The sequence below is a fragment of the Balaenoptera borealis genome (assembly GCF_965194805.1).
Source record: "Balaenoptera borealis genome assembly, chromosome: 11".
Taxonomy (NCBI): domain Eukaryota; kingdom Metazoa; phylum Chordata; class Mammalia; order Artiodactyla; family Balaenopteridae; genus Balaenoptera; species Balaenoptera borealis.
This window is the reverse complement of record NC_138868.1, coordinates 539,416-559,532: the sequence shown is the minus strand read 5'-3', so window position 1 is coordinate 559,532 and position 20,117 is coordinate 539,416. Positions and strand designations below refer to the sequence as shown.

The window sequence follows — 20,117 nt, the reverse complement described above, 5'->3', positions numbered from 1 at the left end:
GGGCCACGCCCTGGCTGCCACTCCAGGCCCAGCGCCCCTTCCGGCCCCGGCTCCCACTGCCAACACACGTCCTGCCAGACGTGGCCCGGAGTCGCTCCTGAGACAGCAGCCCCAGCACCTTCTCCCGTTCCTGATTCCTGCGCCGTGGCCAGAAAGGCCCCTGGAAGCCACAAGCAGCCCCGGCTACTCCCCGAGGTCTAGCCCCACTTCCTCTGGGGCTCTGGCCACACCACCAGCTTTGCATCAGAGAACGGCTGAGGTGCTGCATCAAGGCCTGTCCCCAGCCACCTCTTCCTTGAGTCCCCTTGGCCCACAGCTGGCCCCCTGTCCTCTGTTGTGGCCCTGGGTGGGGGGGTGCCACTGTCCACTCTGCCGGACGTGACGGCCCTGGGGACCAGAACTGTCACCACCGTAGTAAGTTCAGCCATCCGTTCCACAGACGTTTATTGGGCACCTACCACACAGCAGGAGCAGTCCTAGGCATCGTCAGGCGGCAGTGAATAAAACGCGCAGGACGCCTGCCTCCGGGGAAGAGGTGACAACAGTGAACTAGTGATACGAGGCCTTTAGATGGTGGTGAGAGCAGCGAGAACACAGCAGGGGGAGCAGCAGAGGCTTGGCCCGGGAGAACTCTTGCTTGGTTTTCCCCAGGGGCTGGAGGTGGCTTGCTTGAGGAGAAGCCCCCAGTACCTGAGGGGCCTGGGGACAGGCACACGGGGCTCCCCGCTGGGCCAGCCCATTTCTGCCCATCTTGGCCCCTCTGACCGAACCCAGGCCTCAGGGAGCAACCCGAGGCCACGACCCCGGCCCGCACCCACCCAGCCCAGCAGACAGGCAGACAGGCGGGGCCGACCCCAGGCCTTGGGACTTTGGTGTGCAGCTAAAGGCACTTGAAGCTGCCTCCGGGATTTGGGGGTCCCCAGAGGTCACGGTGATGGCACGGTGCGGGTGGGGGGCCCAGCCACGAGAACACCAGGGGGAGACCCTGGCAGGCGAGGGGCGGAGCCACGTCCTGGACCGTAGCTCCCTGGCCGTCAGTAGTCAGCGCACGCCAGCGCACGCGAGAAGCTGCAGCGCACACGGAGGGCCGGCCCGCGGGCAGGGTCAGTAGTGCTCCAGCTTCAGGCTCTTGTACAGGCAGCACGTGAAGATCATGCCGAACACCTGAGCACGGGGCCAGCATGAGCAGACGTGGCCGCCAGCACCTCGCGTCCCAGCACCCGCCGGCCCGCCCTGCCGTGCCCGCACCTGCACGCAGGCGATGCCGAGGCCCACGGCCCCGATGATCCTCAGGTGCTCCTGGATGAAGGTCTCCAGCTTGGTGATGCAGCCGCCCTGCGGGAGCGGGGCAGGGGGTGTGCGCTGAAGGCAGCAAGTCGTCCGGCCCCCTCGGGTGTCGGGCCACACCAGCCCCCAGCATCCCGGGCACCAGGGCCCTGGGCGTCTCAGCAGGCCCCCGCCGGCCTACCTCCACCTTGTAGATGTTGGAGGCGTGGTCGCGTTGCCCGCAGCCGGCCACCACGGTCTTGCAGCAGCTGTCAGGGACCACGCGGCCGCCTGCCTCGCCCGAGCGGATCCACTCACTGTCCCGCCAGTCCTGCGAGTTGTTGCTGCCACAGCAGTGGAACTGCAGCGAGAACACGGCCCAGGCTGAGCCCTGACCGCCCGCCCCTGCGGCTGGGGCTCCCGCACACGTCTGGGGAGGTGCCTCCCTGCACCACCCACCCACCTCCTGCTGCAGCTTGTCCACAGCGCTGGTCACGCCCTCGTGGCCCAGCTGATGGTACCGCTTGGTCATGGTGTCCTTCAGGTTCTCCTTGAGCTCTGCGTTCAGCTGGGGTGAGGGGGTGACAGCTTCAGCCACAAAGTCTAAGACTCTCCAAGGTGGGGCAGAATGGGAGTGGGCACAGACGGGAGAGAGGCGCAGGGTCAGGGCTGGGGTCAGACGCATGGCTCAGATGGCCATGGGGAGGGTCGCGGGCAGGGAGGGCGCTCCAGATCCCGTGGACACCTGCCTCCCCCGCCAGGGCCCCCAAGCAGGCAGCTTGGGTGCTGCGGGCAGGCTGTCCATCCCCGTGATCCACCCTCCCCCTAGGACCCAGTCCCCACCTCCAGGGCCTGATGACACGATGCTCAGCGCTGGAGCCTGTGGGGTCCTGTGTGCATGTGCGCGCCTTGCCTGTGTATGTGTGTGTCCCCGTGTGTGGGTGTCTGTGTCCCCGTGTGTGTGTACACGTCGCCTGCGTGTGCGTATCCATCTCGCTGCACGTGCGTGTCCCTGTGTGTGCCCGTGCACGTCCACGTCGCCTCACGGCCTGTCTGAGCCCCTCACCTGCTGGTAGTAGACATAGGCCAGGACTCCCGCAATGATCTCCAGCAGAAAGATGATGAGGAGCAGGATGAAGTACTGGGGGGAGGGGCAGGGCCCAGTGAGATGGGGTGGGACACGGACACCCCCGGTCCGTGAGGACTCCCCGGGCCCAGGCACGACGGAGCAGGTGAGGGCTGGGGGACCGCCAGGACCCCCGATGCTCTCTCTCAGGTGTCTTCCCTCCGCTGGCCCAGCTGGGATGTGGGGACCCACAGGACTGGGCAGGTGGGAAGGGACGCCCCCCAGGTGAGCACAGCAGAGTCTATCCTGCGGTGTCACACTCGACCCCCATCAGTCCCTCCTAAGGGACCCAGAGCCAGCCCCCGGCAGCCTGGCAGGGAGCCCTGGCAGGTACCCGCAGCCCCACCCCCGCCCCCAGTGCCAGCCAGACCCTGCTGACCAGACGCAGCAGGTCCCTCCGCTCCTTGAAGGTGGCGCAGCAGCCCAGAACCCCAGTCACCATGACGACAACGCCCGCCACCACCAGGATGTAGGCTGTGGCCAGGTAGGTGCCCGAGGCCAGCAGGCTGATGTAGTCGCTCTTGAGGGCCAGTGTCCAGATGCCCACGGCCATGACGGCCAGACCAGCCAGCTGTGGGCAGTGCACACCGGTCACCACACCTGGCCCCAGGTCTGAGCCCCAGGCCAGGCTCCTCTCGAGGCTGGGGAAGGGGGTGCCTCACCCAGAAGCAGCAGTTGAAGGTGAAGAGCAGGTACTTGAGGCAGATGGTGCCACATGTCGTGGTCTTCTCGCCGAACTCGCCCATCCTGGGGCAGGGAGGACGGCCAGACACCAGCGGGGACAGAAGGAGGGGACACAGATGTCCAGACCAGCCCCAGGGTGGGGCCAAGCCAACTGCCTGCCCGGGTGAAGGCTCTGGGAGAATGTCCAGGGCAACCAGGACACTTCCTGCGAAGGCCGCTCAGGAGCCTCCACCCCCACTGCAGCGAGGGCAGATGGGGTGCCCACAGCCTAGCTGAAGGCCGGGGGGCCAGGCTTCCCTGACCAGAGCCCAAGCACGGTGCGGGGGGGCCTGGAGGACCCCCAACCATCACGGGTTGACTCACCCCTCTGGCAGCCAGGGTAGGAAGCCCCAGCAGGCACCTCGGGGTGAGCTCATGCAGGCTCCCCACCCCGCCCCAAGCATTCCCCGGGCCCCACGTCACAGGCTGGCAGGAACCCACCGGCTGCTGGTGGGGAGGAGGCCGCTCAAAGATGGACCGACCTGCCCCTCGCTAGCCTAGTCCCGAGGCCTTAGGAAAGCCCCTCAGGGCTCTGTGAAAGGACAGGCCTTCCTTCCTCCCAGCGGGGGCAAGTGGAGCTGGCAGACACACACCCGCCCAGACCTGGGGGGTGCTTCCTGTGCTGGTCCTCATTACGGGAATGGGGACAGCCACACCGACCCCAGGGAGAAGTGGAGCTACTGGCTGTGCTCCTCCCCAGAGGCACCCCAGCGCCACCCCACCCACTCTGCTCTGGGGTGTCCTCATTGTGGGGGGAGTGGCTGTGGGACACAGATGACAGCTGAGCGCCCAGGGCCATGTTTCCAGACAGACACAGTGCCTCCCAGAGCCAGACTTCTATCCACCCCGCCCAGCACTCACCTGGCTGGTGGGGATGTCTCGTCTGTAAGGCAGGCGGATGGAAGTTCCCGCCCAAGGAGCCTCCGCTAGAAGGGCAGGGACAGGTCACAGGTCTGGCTCAACCTGGATGGTCAGGATCCCGCCACCCCTCTTTCTGGCCGACCCAGGCACTGGACCCGAGCTGGCCTTCCAGAGCAGGCAGCGTCCACCCCCTGCCCGTGGCTGAGAGGGGAGCGGCCAGGCCCGGTATTTTGGTCTGGGGCACAGCGGGGCAGGGCAGAGGACGTTTCTGGACAGTCCGATCCTGGGAGTGACCGCACGCCTTCTCCAGGCCCCCACCCTGAGCCTTGGCACCAGGCCTGTCACTGCCCCTTCCCCCACCAAGCAGCAGTAGCTGCAGCCTGAAAAGAAAAAGAGGCGCAGACCGCCAACACAGACGGGGTGTGGAAGCCCCACGTGCCGCAGACCTGGGCCTGCCCTGGGGTCCCAGGCCTCCCGGGGAGGCTGCTTCCAGACACAGATCCGGCCCCCACGGCCCGCCCGCGGGCGACCGGCTGAGGAGGGGCCCCTCTTTCCGGGAGTGCTTGGCGGAGATGATCCCCAAGGGAAAGGGCCAGCCAGAAATAGCTCCCGCGGCCCGGGACAGAGCCGCCCCACCCACGTCCCCCGCAGCCCAACCGGACCCAAGGTGGGGGACCCCGACTCGGCTCCAGCCAGGCCGCGTGAGGAATTCGCGATGAAGTCACCGCCGCCGCCGCCGCCCCCCCCCACGCCCGGGCGAGGCGAACGGCCCGCCCGCTCGCACCGGGCGGAGGGGAGGGCACCGGTGTCTGCGCACAGTGAGCGGGTTGCTCGGGAGGAGCTCTTGGCCGGAAGGGGCCGCCAGGCCCGTCCGGAGACCCGGGAGGCGCCTCGCCCTCGCCCGGCGGACCCTCTGCCCGCCCGGCCTCCGGGCGCCCGCCTCCCTCCGGAAGCGGCCTGCAGGGCCGCCAGGCGCGCAGCTTCTCCCGGCCGGGCCGGGCCGGGCGGTGCACTCACCGGCCACGCGTCCGAGTCGGGCCGGCGGCGGCGGCGGCGGCGGCGGCGGCGGCGGCGGCGGCGGCGGCGGCGGCTCGGATCGCGGAGAACGCGCGACCGACCGGGGGCTTGCGAGCGAGACGCGCCGGGCCGCTCAGGGCCCCGCCCCGGGCCCGGAGGCCCCGCCCACGGCCGCGACGCGGGGCAGGTCAGAACAGCGCTCGGCGCGAGCGGGCGGAACACCAGCGGGGGCGGGCCCGGGGGTCCGCCCGAGGCGGCGGGGGCCGGGCGGGCTCCGGCCAGGGGGCGCCCACAGCCCCGCCGGCCCATGCCCTCGGGAGGAGCTGCGCTGGGGGCGCGGCGGGAGGCTGCAGGAGTCGACGGAACAGATGCGGGCCTGGGGGGAGGCTCTGGAGGTGCGGTCAGATGCAGACAGGAGTCTCTCTGGGCGCCGTTGGGAGGACGGCCTGGAGGGGAGGCCTGGGGTCAGTGTGAGAGAGTGTCCAGTTTGGAGGGCATCGCCTGGGAGTGGTGGGGGGAGGTGAAGGAGAGAGGGCAGAGGCTGCCGACCCGCTGCGCTGGGGAGCTGAGAGCGGGAGTAGAAGGGGAAGGGGAGTCCCAGGCGGGCCCTGAGGCGGCACAGTCGCTGGGAGCGGCTCTCCGTGGCCAGTGGGCAGCACTCATCCCCAGCTCCCTGCCCGAGGCTCGCGCTGGCAGGGCGGAGGGGCACGGGGGACAGCTCAGGCCTACCGCCGGCACCTCCACTCAGGACTCCAGTGGGCTGAGCTAGCCCACCCAGGACTGTGTGTGGACTGGCATGGGGAGGGGTTGGCTGACTGAGGCTGGGGGCGGGCAGGGAACCCCGCCTGCTGCTTCCTGGGAGTCAGTGGCCTCAGTCCCTTGGTTCCTACAGCTTTGACGGACAGTGAGGGCTTGGGGACATGACCGGGGACACGCGTGGACGATGGAAACCTCATGCGTGTACCTCTCAAATGTTGTGGCTCCCACACACACAGGAGGCCGAGGAGGTCGAAGTCAGTGGACTTTATTTGGAAGAGGGGGTTTTCTGCTGGTTTTGATGGGATGGGGGTAGGGTGAGGACTGGCAGGGAGGCACGGTGAGACCCTGACCACCCAGGATTAGTTCCTTCACGTCTGCAAGTCAGGCAGGCCAGGCAGCCTACTGGGTAGAGCCCACGTCCTGGATGGGCAGCCCCCAGCCACGAGGAGTCGCCTTCAAGGGGCAGCTTCTCCGAGTAACCAAGTAACGCCCAGTGAGTCACTCGGGCTGGTCAGCGGGCACTGGGAAGGTGGCCAGAGCCGCGTCTGGGGGGGCGAGCCCAGCTACTACAACAGCAGCAGCAGCAGGCGGGCCCCAGCAGCGGGGCCGTGGTCAGAGCCTTCCTGCGGCCACTGCCCAGCCGCTTGGCCTCACAGACGTCCTTCTCGTCTCGTAGCCTCGTGTTCAGCTCCCTGAGGAATAGGAGTCCAAGGGCTCTGAGAGGTCTCAAGAGGCAGCATTCCTAGGTGGGGAATGCAGGCACGGGCTCTGGTGCTCCCTCAGACCAGAAGAGAGGTGTCTGTCTGGGGCTGCAGCATGAGGGATGGAGGGCAGACACAAGGAAGGACTTCCTCGCAGTGGGATGGGGCAGTGAGCGGGACTGTTTGGGAGCTAGGAGCTGCGCTGGCCCCTTCCTGACGCACCTGAGCAGTTCCAGTTGCCGCAGGAGGCTGAGCTTCTCTTTCTGCATGTTCCTCGAGACCGCGACCACGTCTCTGCAGGACGGAGGTGATGATTTGGGTGCAGGGAGGCTCCTCGGGGTGCCCCACGACCCCCTGGAGGACCCTGCCCCACGGAGACCCTGGAGGCGGGGCTGGGACAGGGTGGGATGGAAGCCCTGAGCTCCAAGCGCGACCCTTCTCGGGGTCCGCCCCTGAGGGTCCGCCCCTGAGTGCCCGCCCCCCCAGCCCCCCACCCCCGGCACCGTTGGGTTTGCTCCCGACGGCCCAGCAAGTCGCTCTCCAGTCTGCGGAGCTGCTCTTGCGCCACTTCCAGTTGCGCCCGCAGCGCCTCGTTGGCCAGCCACAGCTGGGCGTTCTGCGCCTGCGCCTCCAGCTGCTCGGTGGTACGGGCCTGCAGCTGCTGTTCCAACTGGGGTGTGGGGGGATCGAGGCTGGAGAGAACCCCCCCACGTCCCCGGGATGCTGCGTTTGCCCCTGACTCCCAACAATTCCGGGGCTGGGAACATAGGCCCAAGGGCCTCAAGGACGCCGGGGAGTGCATGGGGGACGGTGAGGATGGGGCCTGGGCTGGACCGCTGTGCACGCCTCCCGGCCGGGACCGCCCGGCAGCCGCTCACCTCCCGCTGCCGCAGCCCCGCGCGTTCCAGCTCCTGCTCGCGACTCTGCAGCTCCAGCTCTAGGCGGCCTCTCCGCTCCTCCCGGGGGACGTCCTAGGATGGGCGGGGACACCTGAGCCCCCGCGGGCGGCGGAGCGGCAGGGGCGCGGGTGGGACCACTTCGGAGAAGGCGGGGCCGGGGAGGCCCGCGCGTCCGGGGTTGGGCTGGGCGCGGGGCGGCGCTGCGGGCCCACCTGACTCCGCAGGCGCTGGCGCTGCTCGCGAAGTTGCTGCTCCATATCTTCGTACAGACATCGCACCTCCCTCTCGTGCTCGCTCTCCCGCCTTCGGGAAACCGGGGGTGAGACAGCTGCTTAGAACCTGCCAACAGTACAGCCCTCGGCCCCGCCTCTACCACCTCGCAGAACCCCTCCACCTGGCCCTCAGGCCGCCCCCAGCCCGCCAGCCCTCACCGCCGCAGCGCCTGCTCCAGGCCCTCCCGCTCTCGGGCCGCTTCCTCCAGGCAGGCCGACGCCCGCATCAGAACGTCCTCGAAGGAGCCCAGCAGTTCGGGTCGCTCACGCTGCAGCTGGGTCCAGAGCGTCCGAATTGCCCGCTGCCTGGGGGTGGGGGTGGGGGTGGGGGTGGGGGTGGGTGGGGAGGGCAGAGGCTGAAGCTGAAGCGGGGACTCCCCACCCCACCCTGCAGGGTAAGAAGCCCCCAGAGGCCCCCGTAGTCTTGCACAAGCAGGGCATCCCTCTCCTGGGTGCTTTCACCCTTGCGGGGGTCTGTGCCTGTGCGGGGCTTGTGTGGCCAGGAGGTGTGTGTGCGTGGGGTTGTGTCCTTGTGTACACAGGGCTGTGCCTGTGCTGGGCGCAGCCCTGGCTGCTGCCTCCTGAAATGCAAATTCTGTGGGAAATCACGCCCGGCACGCAGTAGCTGCAGCTGAGAGGGAAGGACCGGCCCAGACCCGGCCTAGGGACCCTGCCTGGGAACAGACACGCAGGCGACGCGGACAGGCAGCATGCAGGTGGACGTGAGGGTGATGGGACCCGGGCCAGCACCGACTCACTCGCCCAGGACCCGGGCCACCCCCAGCTGCACCAGTGCAGAGCAGAATCTCTCCTCCTCCTCCTCCTCCTCGTCCTCCTCCTCCAGGGAGCCCCCGGTGCCTTGCACATCCGACCAGCCCGCCTCGAAGGTTTCCTCTGGAGCCTGGGAGGGCAGAGCACCCGGGGCAGGCTCCACCCCCACCAATTTCCCTGCGGGCATGGGAGGGAGAGATCACCGGGCTGTGGCTTACCACCCGCAGCCCAGCCCACCCCCGCCCCCCGCGTATCCTGCCCTTTCTCTGAGCCCAGTTTCCTGTTTTTCTTCCTTATTTTGGTCCAATTCTTGTCCTGGGAATGGGAGGTGACGGCTGGGCTCAGGCCAAAATGCGGCATGCCTGGCTCCCAGCCCCACCTGGGTTTGGCTCAGGGAGCAGGTCATCTCCACATATGCCACAGCATCTGGGGGGTTTCCCGTGGTGCCTGAGTGTACAGACACCGGCCTGTGCTCCGGAGGGAGGCCAGGGAGAAGCACGGGCTTCCACCCATGTGGGCTGTGGGCCCCAGAGAGTCCCACATGTCCCAGCGGAGGGCGTCTGAGCAGTGGGGTAGGGGGTGGGGCTCAGGGGCCGGGCTCACCCAGGCCAAGGCAGAACTCCCGAGCGGTGAGGAAGCCGGTGTGCGCCTGGTCCAGACTTTCGAACACAGCCTCCAGCTGTTCGGGCGTGAGGGGCAGGTCGCTCTGCAGGCCCTGGCCGGGCAAGGATGGCAAGGCTGAGTAGCCAAGGTCAGCCCTGGGGTGGAAGGCCTCTTGGGGCTGGGGGCTCACCTGCAGGTCGTGCCGGGTGATGAAGCCCTTGGCCTCCTTGTCGCACAGCAGAAACAGCTCCTGGGCCTGCTCCAGTGTCGCTGCCAGTGGCCCTGGGCCGCGCCCCTCATCCCACCCTTCCTCCTCCTGGGCCTCCCCAGCCCCAGGCTTCCCGGGGCTGGCCATGGCGGGGGTCTCAGCCTTGGGCGCTGTGAAGCCAAAGAGAAGTCAGGGCCTGAGCAGAACTGAGAAATGAGGGGAGAGGAGAAGCGGAGGCAGAGAGGGTGAGGGGCAAGGGTGGCTGAGGGCTAAGCTGGAGCGGTGGGGAGCAGAGGAGCCTCCCTGCCCCCATGGGAAGGTGGAGGCCCAGAGAGGAGGGGCAGCTGGGGGAGGTGTGGCCCAACTGCAGGTGGTGGGGCTGGCGCGAGGTGGCATGGGTGGAGCCTGCAGGCTCAGGGCCACCCAGGGAGCCAGCGGGTGCAGGAGAGGATGTGCTGGGGGGAGGGGGCAGGGGGGCAGCTATAGATCTTGTGATGGAAAATGAGGAGGTGGGGGCTTGGGTGAGAGAATGGTCAGCTGCCGAGAAGCTGAACAGGTCCTGGAGTCGGGGCCTGGAGACCGGGCGGACCGGGCTGGGCCAGTGGGGGTATCAGCCAATCCCGGCTAAGTCCTTAGCCTCTGAGTCTGGGCCTCTGGGCCCTGCTTCCAGCCAGCTGGCAGGCGGGTGAGCTCCTCCCTCCCTGCCTGCAGCCCCGCCCACCAGTACCAGGCTCCAAGGGGTGCAGGTGCAGGGTCCCGCCTGGGCCACGATGCCTTCTGTGGCCCTTGTCAGGAACAAGCCCAGAGTCTAGCTTAACAGGCCCTCCTGCTGGCACTATGCCCTCCACCAGACTGGCCTCCCTCCCATGGGGGCGCCCTGCCCCCTAATCAGACCACCCGTCATTCCCACGACACCTGGACCCCAGAGTTCCCAAAGCTAACCCCCAGCGTGGCGACAGCCCCCCACCTGGGACCCTGGGGTCCTCTCCCCCCAGTCCAGGACTGTGATTCTCTCTCCCCACCCATTCCTGGGGGATGCAGGAGGCGACCTCCAAAGAGGGCAGGTCTGAGGAAGGCCGAGAGGAGGGGCCACAGGGGCGGAGACATCTCTCCCTCATGCCGTCGCCTTCCCCGGGCAGGCTCCACGGGACCGGGGGGCCATCCCAGCCGGAAGCTGAGCTGTGGCCGGGCCGGGGAGCGGGGGGAAGGGCTGCCTGAGCCCCCGCACCCTGGGGCCTAGCCCACTCTGCCCCCGCCAGTGTGTGCCCCAAGGGGCCCCGGAGTCCCTGACCACGACACGCGGGGATCGGCGCGCCTTGCGGTGACAGGACGGAGCCAATGCGGGCGTGCGGACGGGCCGGGCGCCTACCTGCGAGTTTCGCCACCGCACCCGCCACACACTAGGCTGTTCTCCTGCGGGCACCGGGACCCCGGCAGCGCCGGCCCGGGCGGAGCCGCCGCCGTGTCCCCGCCTCTCGGCATTGCCCCGGTGGCCCAGCGCTCGCCTCATAGCCCGCCCCCCCCACCCCCGCATACGGCCCGACCCCCGAGTGTCTGTCCTGGCAGAGTCCGAGCGCATAGTGGGGGGATGACCCTGGGGACCCTTCCTGCACAGGGCCAAAGTTGGGGGGCAGTCCTGAGGATCCCGATTTAAGGCGCCAAAGTGTGTGCAGGAAAAAGGCAGGAAATAGACCAAAATATTTTCAATGGTTTTCTCTAGAAGTGGGGTGACTTTCCTTTCTTCCCTGTACTTCTCCAATTTTTTTTCCATTTTTAAACAATAAACGTATACTATACAAGAAAATGGTACTTAAATCAGCGGCATAGATGCCTGTGCGTGTGAGGGTGAGTGGCTGGGGGGGGGAGCAGGAGGTCCTCGTCTCAGCAGGTGCCCCAAGCACTCCTTTGGGGGCATAGCCCTGACTCAGGTTCCTGTTGGGGTAGGGCTGCCAGAAGGTTCTGGGTGGGGCCTGTGTGTGACCTTCCTACAGGGGAGGAGGGGGGTAGAAAATCCCATCATCTTCCCAGGGGTCCTCCTCCCCGGCCCCAGCCTGGCACCCACCTGGAGCGGTTGGCCTCACAGAGCTGTCCCGGCAGCGTTGGGGGGCTGGAGGCCTCTGCCTCTTCAGGGGCCGGGGATCCTGCTGAACTAGAATAGGTTGGGCCTATAGGACAGGACCTTGAGACCAAGGGGGGGTGGCCCCTGGCACAGGTGCACGGGGACCTGCTGAGCCGGCTCTCCCAGTCCTGCAGTCCCACTACCGACCGTTATTGTTGGCTGGGGGCTACTGCCGCCGCCCCATGCCTCGAGGGGAAAGGGCAGAAGGGCAGGTGCCAGCTGAACCTGGCAGGACTAACAGCTCTGGACCTCCAGCCAAGTGCCCAGCTCTGCTCAGGCGCCCGTCACCCCATGTGCCCTTGTGATCACCAAGGAGGGCTGGTTACATCCCCTCAGACTGCCCAGGCAGGGCACAGAAGGCCTTCAGGAAATCACGTCTCCCCCAGAACAAGATCCAGCCCCCTTTGGCGCAGACCTCGCCCCGCCCAACATTCACAGATCCCTCCTGTATACCGGCAGGAGACTGGGGACACAGTGTGGGGGGAGGGGGACAGGGGAACGAGGTGTGTGCACCAGGAACGAGGCTCCTGGTGACAAGGGCAAGACCCGCACCACCCACAGAACCTTGGGCCAAACACCCCCAGTGGAGCAGGCCCCCAGCGCTCAGCTTGGGAAATCAGCCCCACGCCCCCAGGGCACCATGGAGCAGAGGTGCAGACGCCACCTTGGTAAGAAACTGAACAGTTCCGTTTTTATCTTGCAAGGATCTTGGTCCCCAGTACTTCTGCTGGCCCTTGGAAAGCTGTGCCCAAGGGTCCCAGCCAGAGGAGTGCGCTGCAGCCTAGGAAGCCCGCAGTGCTTTGAGGGGGAGTCCCAGGCCCGGCTGGCAGGGCCGGAGTGCCAGGCTCGAGGAGAGCGGGAGTCCAGGAAGGACTGGCCTGAGGCTGGACACTGGGGGGGTCAGCTGGGGGCGGCGGGGGTCGCGGGCGTCACATACGAGTGAAGGAGGTAAGGCTGAGCGATGGCATTTATTACATCTGCTTTGGCAAAAATAAATAATTCACACACATTCTTCAGCCAAACGAGAAAAATGTGGAGGGGGGAGCAGGGGCAAAGCTCTCAGGAGTAATACTGCACTCGCGGGTGTGGGCGTCGGCAGGGGCCGCAGGTGCAGGAGCCCCCAGCCCGCCTTCCCCAGCCCCAGGGCGGCGGGGCCTGGAAGGGGAGGTTAAGGCACAGGCAGGGGACCCTCTGCGAGGGGAGGGCTACTCCACTCCCCTCCCTCTTCAGTGCAGCGAGTTAGTGGTTGGTTGACAGCAAAGCCCCCTCGGGCAGCGTGAGGGACCCCCATCTCCTCACTCTGCAGGGGGAACGGAGAGAGGCCGCGGAGGGGGAGCTCAGCTGGCCCCGGGGCCCCGCCTCACGGGGCAAGGAAGCTGGGGGGCCCGGCCCTCGGCGCCGGGGGCGGGCAAGGCCGAGCGGGCAGCTCTCAGCAAGGGGGCGAGCCGGGCGGGTGCTGCGGGGGCGAGAGGGCCGCGCCGGCAGGGGTGCGCATGCGCAGGGCGTCCTGCGGGAAGGCCACGTTGGTGCAGAAGAGGCCCAGCAGCAACTGCCGCTGGCACTCCTCCCACTTCGCCAGCACGTCCCCCAGCGACAGGCTGTTGCGCATCCAGCTGGGCAGCGCCTCGCTGTAGACGGCACAGGACAGTGGCACGGAGGGCAGCGACCGGGTGCGGCGCAGCTCCACCTGCTCCGACAGCCTGCGGGTGGGGAAAGGACCGAGGGAGGGAGGGCTTTCGTGGGGGCCCCGGAGGCTGCGGGCCGGGGTGGACATGGCAGCAAGGAGCTCACCTGGAGGGCAGGTGGCTGCCCAGCTTCCTCTTGGCGCGCATCACCAGGTACTGGCAGATGCTGCCCGTCTGCTCCTTCATCCAGCGGATGTCCTCGGGAACGTCGGGCAGCCACTCCAGCAAGCTGGGGCGGGGGACAAGGCATGGCCTCAGGGGCTGTGGCCCAAACCTCACACCCACCCCACCCCACCTCCGTCTGTGCCTGGCTTCTGGGACCCTGACGTGGCATCTCTGAAGCCCCTTAAACCGGCCACCTTTCTCTTCCCTGAGTGCCCACCACCCGGGGATGATCCAGAGTTGGTCCCTGCACCCCTTCCCCCTGCCCCGCACCGGATGGTAAAGGACACGGCGCTCTCCAGCGGCAGAGTGTAAGGCACCATCATGGCCGTGGCCAGACGCACGGGCAGCATGTTGGAGAGCGTGGTCAGCAGGTCTGTGGGTTCCATGCAGGCGTCCAGCAGGGCTGTGGGTGCAGGAGGGAGGTTGGTAGGAGGTCGGTGGGGGAGGGAGGTGGAGCCCAGGACTCCTCTGCTCCTCTGCCCCCCGTCCCGCCAGGTCCCCCCTCTCCCGCCAACCCCACATACCCTCGTTGAGCCTCGAGGGCAGGTGCTCCAGGATGTGATCCTCCCCAGGTGGCGGCAAGTGCTCCTTCACTCCGGTCCTCTCCGTGGCCACCTCGGCCTCCTGTGTGTCCTCAGCCTCGGGGGCAGGAGGGCGGGTGGGAGGCAGCGCCAGCAAGGGGTTGGGCCGGTTCAGGAGGCCTGGGGCAGGGACAGGGGGGACCCGATACGCGATCAGCACGGCTGAGGCCAGCTGGCCCACAGAGGACGGCCACGCAGAGCCCACCCAGCTGCCCAGGCAGCCCCCACGCACCGTTCCGCCGCAGGAAGCGCAGGCCATCCCTGTAGCCCTGCTTGCACATCTCTCGAAGCACCTGAGACAGGGGGATGCATAAACTGGGGCAGAGGAGCCAGACGTGCCTGATAGAGTCCCCAGTGTCCCTGAACCACCACCCCACCCCGCCCCACTCCAAGCTAACTTGGATTCAGGACCAGATCCAGGTTGGACAGAGGCTGGATGGGTTGCCCCAGTGGAGAGGTTGTGTGGGCCGTAGCCAGGAGAGGCCCCCGGGGAGCTGTCCCCGGTGCCCGGTGGGGAGGTCTGGTCTCACCAGGGGCTCAGGCGGGAACAGGGCCTTGGAGAGACGGTAGAGGTTGCGCAGATTGAACTGGATGCTGGTGTTGGTGACACGGAGCTCGTGGATGTTGGTGGAGCTGTCCTGTGGGCAGATGTCACTCTCGCCCGAGAACGGGGACACTGTGATGGTGTTCTTGAGCTCGTAGAGTGGCAGGTTGTCTGAGATGCCGCCATCCACGTAGCGCTGTGGCAGGGACACGGGGTCACACGGGGACAGGCCTGCAGGGTGAGTTGGGCTGCCCCCCAGCCGCCTCAGGCCCCCCCCCAGTGGCTATTTCATTTGGGCGTTTCACCCACTGGGCACTGGCCACTGAGCAGATGGCCAGACAGTGGGGGGGTGGGGAACAGCCACAGGAAAGGTGCATCTGCGCAGGGCTGGCCTGGCTCTTGAGTAACTCTGGGGGAAGTGAGGCAACAGGCAGTGGCAGGAGTGAGGGGCTGGGGTGGGGAGGCACAGATGGCTTCCTCCCCGCCTCCCTGACCCACAGCCCACAGAGGAGCCGACTCTCGTCACCCAGGAAAGGTGCCCAGGAGATACTCACTACCCCCTGGAGGGAAGGAGGAATGAGGCCACAGTACACAGGGATGAAAGCGCTGCAGACGTTGGCCTGTGGGGCAGGGACAGAGGGGAACAGTGAGCAGGGGCTTTGGGGTTCCTACTGAACCCCCAGTGTGGCCCCCAGGGCCCACCTGGATGAGCTCCTCCTTGGAGTTGAAGTGGGTTATAATGACGTTCTCGCCGTCGGAGACGCGGGTCAGGGAGATGCCCAGGCGGCCACTGGCGCGCTCGTAGCCATCAGCAGGCAGGGTCTTCAGCAGGCAGCCCCGGATGATCTTCACCAGGTTGAAGGAGGGGTGCAGTGGGCCCAAGAACCGCTTCCGGGCCTCCTTCGACACCTCGATGATGTTGGCACCAGCCTCACCTGGAGCAGCAGGGGCAAGGGTCAGGGGCCGGCACTCCTGGGCTTTGCACACTCCCCAGGGCTCCAGACCCAGGGTCCACGGCACAGACTCTCGGCACCCCTTTCTACCCTAGAGGAGTCTCAGCGTCCACCGTGGAGCCTGGCCCACAGCTGGGGCTTCTGCCACCTGCTCCCGGGGAGAGAGGGGCTCCTGGGAGGGCAGACGGCTGGGGCCACGGCTTACCCTCTGCCCAGTATTTCCCAACTGCCCGCCCTGATCTGTGAGTCACTGGACCTGGCGTGACATGGCACCCAGCCCCCACCCCGGGGAAGGGTAGAAGGCAGAGGCTCAACTCTGACCAGGCTCAGCCTTCACCCGCTTGGCCAGATCCAGATGCACCGACCCCAGTGCAGCCCAGGGGTCCCACAGGCCCAGGGGCGTGAGGTTGGACGTAGTGGGGCCTCATCACTCCTGGGGAAGCACGCTCGCATCCCACTGCAGCCAAGAGCAAGCAACCCCCCGACATTTCTCTTGGGGGCCCGTGGGCACTGGCCTAGGACAAAGCCAGGGTGGGAGCAGGCCCAGGAACAGGCAGGGAGCAGCAAGGCCTTGGGGAGAAGCCGAGGACCATCCCCCAGGTCAGGAGTGGGGCAGGGTGGCGCCAACACCTGCCAAGTTGTGGGGACTCCAGCTGCCCAAGACCACTCCCACCCGTGAGAAAGAGGTTTCTTGGGAGTGGGGTGGGGGAGGCGCCATGGGACCATGTCCTCAACTAGGTACCACGGACCTGAGACCAGCACGGCGGTCTGAGAAGCACTTGCCTGAAAGCCTCCGTGCGTAGGAGGGGCAGGGCCACAGTGGTGAATTCCCAGGTCCCAAAAATGTAGAGCTGTGCTCCTTCCACCCCACCCTCCTCAGGGGAAAGGTCACCGGCAGGGTGCAGAGGAGAACACTGGACAGGCTCCTGCTGGGCAGGGCATTCCAGAAGCTAATGACCCCTCTGTTACTTTGGCTGCCCTAGTCGGCTGGGCGCCGGGCAGCATTCCCGGTACTCCGCGTGCTGAAAACATCACTCGCACTGCCCGCCGGAAGTGTGTGGGTGGAGGAAGCCGACTCCGGGGCTGCACAGTCCTAAAGCACCTCTCACCCCACGGAGTGATTAAAAACGTCTGGCCGCAGTCCACAGAGGGCCCCAGGCGCCAGGAAGGCGAGGGCGGCAGAGAGCTTGCGCTGGCCGGGCCCAGGCCTGACCTGCCGGCTCCTCCTCTAGGGTCCCTCGGGAGGCACCAGGCCACAGTGCCCAGACGCGCTCCTCAGAGGCCAACCCTTTCCCAGCCCCGGGGCCATGGCAGTCCGGAATGCCGTAGCCCCAGGAGACAGTGACCGCTGCCACCCGGGCGGCTGCCCGGGGCAGGAGGACGGCCTAGGCCCCTCCCCCGACTCTCGCGGTCCCGCCCACGAACTGCTTTCTCTTTCCAACGAAATAGCTCATGCTGCACCTGCCCGCCCCCCAACCTTTGCGCCCGAGGGGCGGGCCCTAGGCGGCAGCCTCCGCTCAGAGGCGCGCAGGGCCCTACCCCAATCCCCGGGCACCCTCGGAGCAAAACAAGGCAGGCCCCGCCCCTCGTCGGCGTCCGGGATTGGAGCCTCGGTCGGGGTCCCGGGCAGAGACCCCAAGAGCCCCACGGCCCCCGCGGCCCAGCCCGCTGCTCTGTGCGGACGGAGCGGGGCCCTCCACGCTCACGAGGAGCACACGCCAGCCCCCGCCGGCCCCGCTCACCCAGGCAGGCCCCGGTGACCAGCGCCGTGGCCGTGAGCGCCCCGGCCGAGGCGCCGTAGATGTGCGTGGCGTTGGCCACCAGGAAGGACGCGTGCTCGCAGAGGCAGGAGGCCACGCCGATGTGGTAGACACCGAGGAAGCCGCAGCCTGCGAACGAGATGTTCCATGTCGTCTCCTTGGGGAACATCGCGGCGGACCGCCGGGCTCCCGGGCTCCGCGGGCGGCCGGCCTCGCTGTGCGCTGTGCGCCGCGCGCTCGCCGCTCGCTCTGGAGCCGGGGCCAGAGCCGGCCGGCCGGCCCCGCAGTCACTGTGGTTCGGGGTCTCAGCCAGCGGAGTTGGAGAAGCTGCCGGGGGAGGAGGCGGAGGCGGTGATTTTTAGCGGGGGGCGGAGCGGAGCCGGCACGCGCGGCCCAATTGGGGCGCGCGGGGAACGGCCGCGCCCTCGGGGCGGGCCCTGGAGCCCGGTCCCTGGCCCCGAGGCCCCACCCAGGCCGAAGCCCGGCCCCGAGGCCACGCCCCTCTCCGGAAGCCCGTCTCGACCCAGAGACCCCGCCCCCGGCCCTTCCCCCCCCGCCCTTCCCCCCCCGCCCTTGCCCCCCCCCGCCCTTCCCCCCCCGCCCCCCCCGCCGCCCGCTGTCCAGGCCACTGGGCCCTGAGGCGCGACACCTGCGGCCCCGCCAAAGACACTGGCCAGGCCCGGACGAGAGTCCACATCCTCGACCTCCCGCTGCCTCCCCATTTGCCCACCCCGCCATCGTCGACGGCGGGAGGGGACACCAAGTGGCCCAGGGGTGTGGGGATGGTCGAGCTCAGGTCCGGGACGACCGCAGTCTGAGCTGGATACCCACGAGGGGAGGGCCCTGCTGTCTGGGCAGCATCCGCCCCCTCCCTCGGGGGTCAGCCTACAACACCAACCCAGGACACTGAGGAGCTCGCCGAGGGTCAGGGACCTGAAGGACCCACCGACTCATCCACAGACTTACCCATAAACATACAGAGCTGCACGCGAATCACACACAGACAACTTCTAGAGATAACACCGGCGTGGTAGACCCACACCGGACATCCCAGCCCTGCCCGCCACGCACCCAGCTCCACCTTGGCACTAACCTGGCTTCGACCTCCGTCCTGCCCCAGCTCCTCAGGCTGTGGGGTCTACGTGGGTATGACTCAAGCCCTGTCCCGCCTCACTAATTGTCCCAACAGGTGGAGCACTCCTGGTGATGTCACCCTCCCGCCCCTCTTCCGCATTTTTCTCCTGGACTGTAGGGCAGGCCTACCCTGGCTTGGATCCAGGGGCCAGCCCTGCACCTCACCCCACCTCCCAAACGAGGGGCTTGTCTATGCTGGGCAGTGGGTGGCCAGTGTGCATCCGTCTCCCCAGGAACACTAGCTCCTCTGGCTGGAGCTTGGCTCAGGACCCAGCTTGGGGCTGCGCCCCTCCCCCCCACCCCGCCTGGCCCCGAGGCCCAGGTGGAGAAGCCAGAGCAGGGCCTCCCCAGGACAGGGCCATCTGGCGTCATGCCACCCAGCCCTCAGCCTCTGTGCTCCAAGCCACCCATACTTAGCACCATGTGCGCCTGGCATGGGGACCAGCACGGGTCTCCATGAGCAGGGAGCAAAGTCAACACAAACCCTGCCCCACTTGGGGGAGGGGATGGGAGAGATGGTTTCTATTAAGTTCAAATAAGGACTGAGAAGGGTGAAGAGGTGTGTGGACACTATTAACATGGGAAAGCAAAGGGCCACCCACCTACAGGACGTTCGAAGGCCCTGGGTGGGGGAATTAGGAGAGGGGAGCCCAGGTCTGGGTGCTGTGGGTGCTGGGAATGGGGAAGGCAGGGGTATGAGGGAATTTGACTTAGAACCCCAAATGGTTGGGTGGGACGGCGGCACAGTGCAGAGGATGTGGCCCCATAAGGGTGACTGAGCCCTTGGGGATGCTGCTGGATGCAGCAGGGGACAAGGGGTGTGACACAGTGGGGATGGAACAGACCCCCAGGGCCAGCCTGCAAAGTTCAGGGGTTCACCAGGGTGCCACCAAGGAGGACCGGGACGGTGCAAGCTGAGCCAGGAACCTAAGCAGGCCATCCCCACAACCTGCTCCAAGGACAGGCCAGAGCCCATGCCCTCCCCGTTTCCAAGGGACTGTGGGGCTTGAAGGGTGGCGCTACCCCAGTGCGGGGAGACCTCTGCTCCCATTTCCACACCCTGGCTGACTTGTTTTGGGTACATATCCCTCCCACCAGGCCCCAGGAGCTCTGCAGCCAGGAACAGGGTGGCCCTTCCTAGAATCCTGGCTGGGGGTGGGAGTGGACCTGCCCCCCTCCCAGTCTGCACAGAGAAGCCCTGGTGTCTGATGACTGCCAGCCAGGTGTCATGCCCCCACTCCCATGGTGTCCTCTGGCCCACACACGGCCCTTCTCTTCAGCCTCCAAGGCTGGGGTTGTGAGCTCTGCCCCTGGACCCTGCATCACTCCTCTGGGGGGCCGTCTCTACCCTAACCTTGGACCATGGCCCCTTGCCACCTGTGTCTCTGGGTACCCACAGCCCCACTTGTCATCCCACTCATACTTTCCCCTTGCAGCCCACACTGCTAGGACCCCTCATCCCCCCTTAGCCCCATGTCCCACACCCCCTCCCCCGAGGCCCTGTCCTAATCCCCACTCCTCTGGATAGCAAAAAGGCCATCAGTCCTCTCCCTCCACCCATGAACACCCCTGTCCTGGGGCCTCTTCCTGAGGGAGGGCCCCCCACGCACCCAGCCCTGCTGTCTCGTGCTACACTCATTACTCTCCTCCAGAACTACAAGCCCATAGAGGCAAGTCCTTCACACATGCCTACCATGTGGTGGGCACATGGCAGGTGCCCACCACACCACAGCCTTCAGAAAGCAAAGCTGAGCATCTACGGGGTGGCCTGGCACTGGTGGGCGACTGCCAATAGCTGTAGGGCCAGGATGGCGCCTGGGTGGGCAGTGGGAGGGCCTCTCCCCTCTGCCCCACATTCTAGGCCAGAGCCTGGCAGAAAGGGCATGGGCAGGCCCGACACAAAAGGACACAGCAAGCATGCAGCCCAACACCGCTGCCCACAAACCACTTCTGAATCTGCCCAGCAAAGG

The 20,117-nt window shown here is 67.2% G+C and overlaps 3 protein-coding genes across 12 annotated transcripts; all 3 read right to left on the bottom strand.

The window, feature by feature from the left end:
* Positions 1 to 427: 427 nt before the first annotated feature.
* On the bottom strand, positions 428 to 5,146 carry CD151 (CD151 molecule (Raph blood group)). Of its 3 annotated transcripts, none has more exons than XM_082340765.1 (9): positions 4,994 to 5,146; positions 3,977 to 4,041; positions 3,055 to 3,139; positions 2,772 to 2,963; positions 2,333 to 2,407; positions 1,730 to 1,869; positions 1,469 to 1,627; positions 1,249 to 1,335; positions 428 to 1,164 (listed from the first exon to the last, which is right to left on the bottom strand). In XM_082340765.1, the coding sequence occupies exons 3-9, from the start codon at positions 3,107 to 3,109 to the stop codon at positions 1,105 to 1,107; spliced, it is 768 nt and encodes a 255-aa protein (XP_082196891.1). In that variant the 5' UTR covers positions 3,110 to 3,139; positions 3,977 to 4,041; positions 4,994 to 5,146; the 3' UTR covers positions 428 to 1,104. The 3 variants fall into 3 exon arrangements, with proteins under 3 accessions (XP_082196891.1, XP_082196892.1, XP_082196893.1); XM_082340766.1 differs by having other exon boundaries at positions 1,730 to 1,834; positions 4,994 to 5,140; XM_082340767.1 differs by lacking the exons at positions 2,333 to 2,407; positions 4,994 to 5,146 and having other exon boundaries at positions 1,730 to 1,834.
* Positions 5,147 to 6,001: 855 nt separating this feature from the next.
* On the bottom strand, positions 6,002 to 12,122 carry CRACR2B (calcium release activated channel regulator 2B). Of its 8 annotated transcripts, none has more exons than XM_082340730.1 (10): positions 11,269 to 12,122; positions 9,189 to 9,412; positions 8,999 to 9,110; positions 8,383 to 8,572; positions 7,784 to 7,930; positions 7,565 to 7,655; positions 7,332 to 7,424; positions 6,957 to 7,145; positions 6,676 to 6,747; positions 6,002 to 6,494 (listed from the first exon to the last, which is right to left on the bottom strand). In XM_082340730.1, the coding sequence occupies exons 2-10, from the start codon at positions 9,351 to 9,353 to the stop codon at positions 6,264 to 6,266; spliced, it is 1,290 nt and encodes a 429-aa protein (XP_082196856.1). In that variant the 5' UTR covers positions 9,354 to 9,412; positions 11,269 to 12,122; the 3' UTR covers positions 6,002 to 6,263. The 8 variants fall into 8 exon arrangements, with proteins under 8 accessions (XP_082196856.1, XP_082196855.1, XP_082196857.1 ...); XM_082340729.1 differs by having other exon boundaries at positions 9,189 to 9,376; XM_082340731.1 differs by lacking the exon at positions 11,269 to 12,122 and adding an exon at positions 10,576 to 11,250 and having other exon boundaries at positions 9,189 to 9,376.
* A 152-nt stretch (positions 12,123 to 12,274) lies between these two features.
* On the bottom strand, positions 12,275 to 17,340 carry PNPLA2 (patatin like domain 2, triacylglycerol lipase). The gene is made up of 9 exons (XM_082340727.1): positions 16,996 to 17,340; positions 15,003 to 15,235; positions 14,855 to 14,920; positions 14,287 to 14,496; positions 13,989 to 14,049; positions 13,700 to 13,876; positions 13,446 to 13,578; positions 13,117 to 13,239; positions 12,275 to 13,025 (listed from the first exon to the last, which is right to left on the bottom strand). The coding sequence occupies exons 1-9, from the start codon at positions 17,180 to 17,182 to the stop codon at positions 12,755 to 12,757; spliced, it is 1,461 nt and encodes a 486-aa protein (XP_082196853.1). The 5' UTR covers positions 17,183 to 17,340; the 3' UTR covers positions 12,275 to 12,754.
* Between the last annotated feature and the right edge of the window lie 2,777 nt (positions 17,341 to 20,117).

Excerpts from the sequence above, each read along its gene's own strand:
- CRACR2B (XM_082340730.1), bottom strand. The coding sequence starts at position 9,353 with ATGGCCAGCCCCGGGAAGCCTGGGGCTGGGGAGGCCCAGGAGGAGGAA. Across the intron at positions 7,656-7,783 it reads CTGGAGCAGGCGCTGCGGCG|GCGGGAGAGCGAGCACGAGA; the intron begins GTGAGGGCTGGC and ends GGTTTCCCGAAG. Across the intron at positions 6,748-6,956 it reads CGTCGGGAGCAAACCCAACG|AGACGTGGTCGCGGTCTCGA; the intron begins GTGCCGGGGGTG and ends TCCGTCCTGCAG.
- PNPLA2 (XM_082340727.1), bottom strand. The coding sequence starts at position 17,182 with ATGTTCCCCAAGGAGACGACATGGAACATCTCGTTCGCAGGCTGCGGC. Across the intron at positions 13,240-13,445 it reads GCCGTGTCCTTTACCATCCG|CTTGCTGGAGTGGCTGCCCG; the intron begins GTGCGGGGCAGG and ends CCCCCGCCCCAG. Across the intron at positions 13,026-13,116 it reads GGCAGCCACCTGCCCTCCAG|GCTGTCGGAGCAGGTGGAGC; the intron begins GTGAGCTCCTTG and ends CCCCACCCGCAG.
- CD151 (XM_082340765.1), bottom strand. The coding sequence starts at position 3,109 with ATGTGGCACCATCTGCCTCAAGTACCTGCTCTTCACCTTCAACTGCTG. Across the intron at positions 1,336-1,468 it reads CCAACATCTACAAGGTGGAG|GGCGGCTGCATCACCAAGCT; the intron begins GTAGGCCGGCGG and ends CCGCTCCCGCAG. Across the intron at positions 1,165-1,248 it reads TCGGCATCGCCTGCGTGCAG|GTGTTCGGCATGATCTTCAC; the intron begins GTGCGGGCACGG and ends CCCCGTGCTCAG.